Source organism: Colobus angolensis, unplaced genomic scaffold (genome assembly GCF_000951035.1).
Source record: "Colobus angolensis palliatus isolate OR3802 unplaced genomic scaffold, Cang.pa_1.0 Scaffold105, whole genome shotgun sequence".
Classification (NCBI taxonomy): Eukaryota; Metazoa; Chordata; class Mammalia; order Primates; family Cercopithecidae; genus Colobus; species Colobus angolensis.
In genome coordinates, this window is record NW_012111475.1 from 905,592 (window position 1) to 907,647 (window position 2,056).

At 50.0% G+C, this 2,056-nt stretch overlaps 1 protein-coding gene across 1 annotated transcript in view; it reads left to right on the forward strand.

Annotated features, from left to right (window-relative positions):
* USP49 (ubiquitin specific peptidase 49) overlaps nucleotides 1-2,056 on the forward strand; it is a 112,338-nt gene that overhangs the window by 99,717 nt on the left and 10,565 nt on the right. Inside the window, exon 4 of the mRNA XM_011944726.1 lies at nucleotides 1,418-2,051. Coding sequence (XP_011800116.1) covers nucleotides 1,446-2,051 — 606 coding nt within the window. The 5' untranslated portion in view covers nucleotides 1,418-1,445. The remainder of the gene's footprint in view (nucleotides 1-1,417; nucleotides 2,052-2,056) is intronic.

Here is a 2,056-nt window from a genome sequence, read left to right on the forward strand (position 1 = left end):
TTTTTGTATTTTTTTAGTAGAGACGGGGTTTCACCGTGTTAGCCAGGATGGTCTCGATCTCCTGACCTCGTGATCTGCCCGTCTCAGCCTCCCAAAGTGCTGGGATTACAGGCTTGAGCCACCGCGCCTGGCCTCTGTTCAATTCTTTACTTACCTATCCTTTCAGTAAAGAAGGTAAAAGTTTTCCCACCCTTACTGCAAGATGCAGATGTTCTTTTCAAAAAGACAGATGTTGGCTGGGTGAAGTGGCTCACACCTGTAATCCCAGCACTTTTGGAGGCTGAGATGGGAGGATCACTTGAGGTTAGCTCAAGACCAGCTTGTGCAACACAGTGAGATGTGTCTCTAAAAAAACAGGCCGGGTGCAGTGGCTCATGCCTGTATTCCCAGCACTTTGGGAGGCCGAGGCAGGCAGATCACTTGAAGTCAGTAGTTCGTTCAAGACCAGCCTGGCCAACATGGTTAAACCTTGTTTCTACTAAAAATACAAAAAGATTGGCCGGGTGTGGTGGCATGCGCCTGTAACCCCAGCTTCCTGGGAGGCTGAGGCAGGAGAATCGCTTGAACCAGGGAGACGGAAGTTGCAGTGAGCTGAGATTGCGCCACTGCACTCCAACCTGGGCAACAGAACGAGGTTCTACCTCAAAAAAAAAAAAAAAAAAAAGCATAAAAAATAAAAAACATTAAAAAACACATATACAGCCGTGCGCAATTTATGCCTGTACTCTCAATACTTTGGAAGGCCGAGGTGGGCGGATCACCTGAGGTCAGGAGTTCAAGACCAACCTGGCCAACATCTTGAAACCCCATCTCTACTAAAAATACAAAAATTAGCCAGGTGTGGTGGCGCAGCATCAGTAATCCCAGATACTCAGGAGGCTGAGGCGAGAGAATCTCTGGAGCCCGGGAGGCAGAGGTTGCAGTGAGCTGAGATCCAGCCACTGCACTCCAGCCTGGGCAACAGAGTGACTCCGTCTCAAAACAAAAAAAACACATATACAATGTTCCTTAGTCATGTCTCATAAAAATGATACTTTGTACTGGTGAGGACTTTATTTTTCTCATTTTTATCTTATATCCTGTTATCTCTGCTTTGAAAAACATTGCAATCGACCTAAAATTGACATTTTTATTTGAGGCTCTTCATCTCTCCCACTGGTATTTGAAACACCATAAAGTTTCAAATTTGTGCTAACCCTTCCGTAAGATTCTTCCTTTTTAAGTAATTTAACTGTCCTGTAATTCTCTGCTTTTATACCAAATGTGCCTTTTTTTAACTTTCAAAGGAACCAATTTGGAATTGAAAATGAATGAATCTAGAGTTGAAATACCAATTGCAAGTTTTTTCTTTTCTTTTCTTTTAGGAAAATATTTTTCTAAGAGTTTTCTTTTTCTTTTTGGGGGACTGTCGTGACAGGCTGAGAGAGTGGCGACTTCTCTAAGACATGGATAGATGCAAACATGTAGGGCGGTTACGGCTCGCCCAGGACCACTCCATCCTGAACCCTCAGAAGTGGTGCTGCTTAGAGTGCGCCACCACCGAGTCGGTGTGGGCCTGCCTCAAGTGCTCCCACGTGGCCTGCGGCCGCTACATTGAGGACCACGCCCTGAAACACTTTGAAGAGACTGGACACCCGCTAGCCATGGAAGTCCGGGATCTTTACGTGTTCTGTTACCTGTGCAAGGACTACGTGCTCAATGATAACCCAGAGGGCGACCTGAAGCTGCTAAGAAGCTCCCTCCTGGCGGTCCGGGGCCAGAAGCAGGACACGCTGGTGAGACGCGGGCGGACGCTGCGGTCCACGGCTTCGGGTGAGGACGTGGTCCCGCCGCAGCGCGCTCCTCAGGGACAGCCGCAGATGCTCACCGCTCTGTGGTACCGGCGCCAGCGCCTGCTGGCCAGGACGCTGCGGCTGTGGTTCGAGAAGAGCTCCCGGGGCCAGGCGAAGCTGGAGCAGCGGCGGCAGGAGGAGGCGCTGGAGCGCAAGAAGGAGGAAGCGCGGAGGCGGCGGCGCGAGGTGAAACGGCGGCTGCTGGAGGAGCTGGCCAGCGCCCC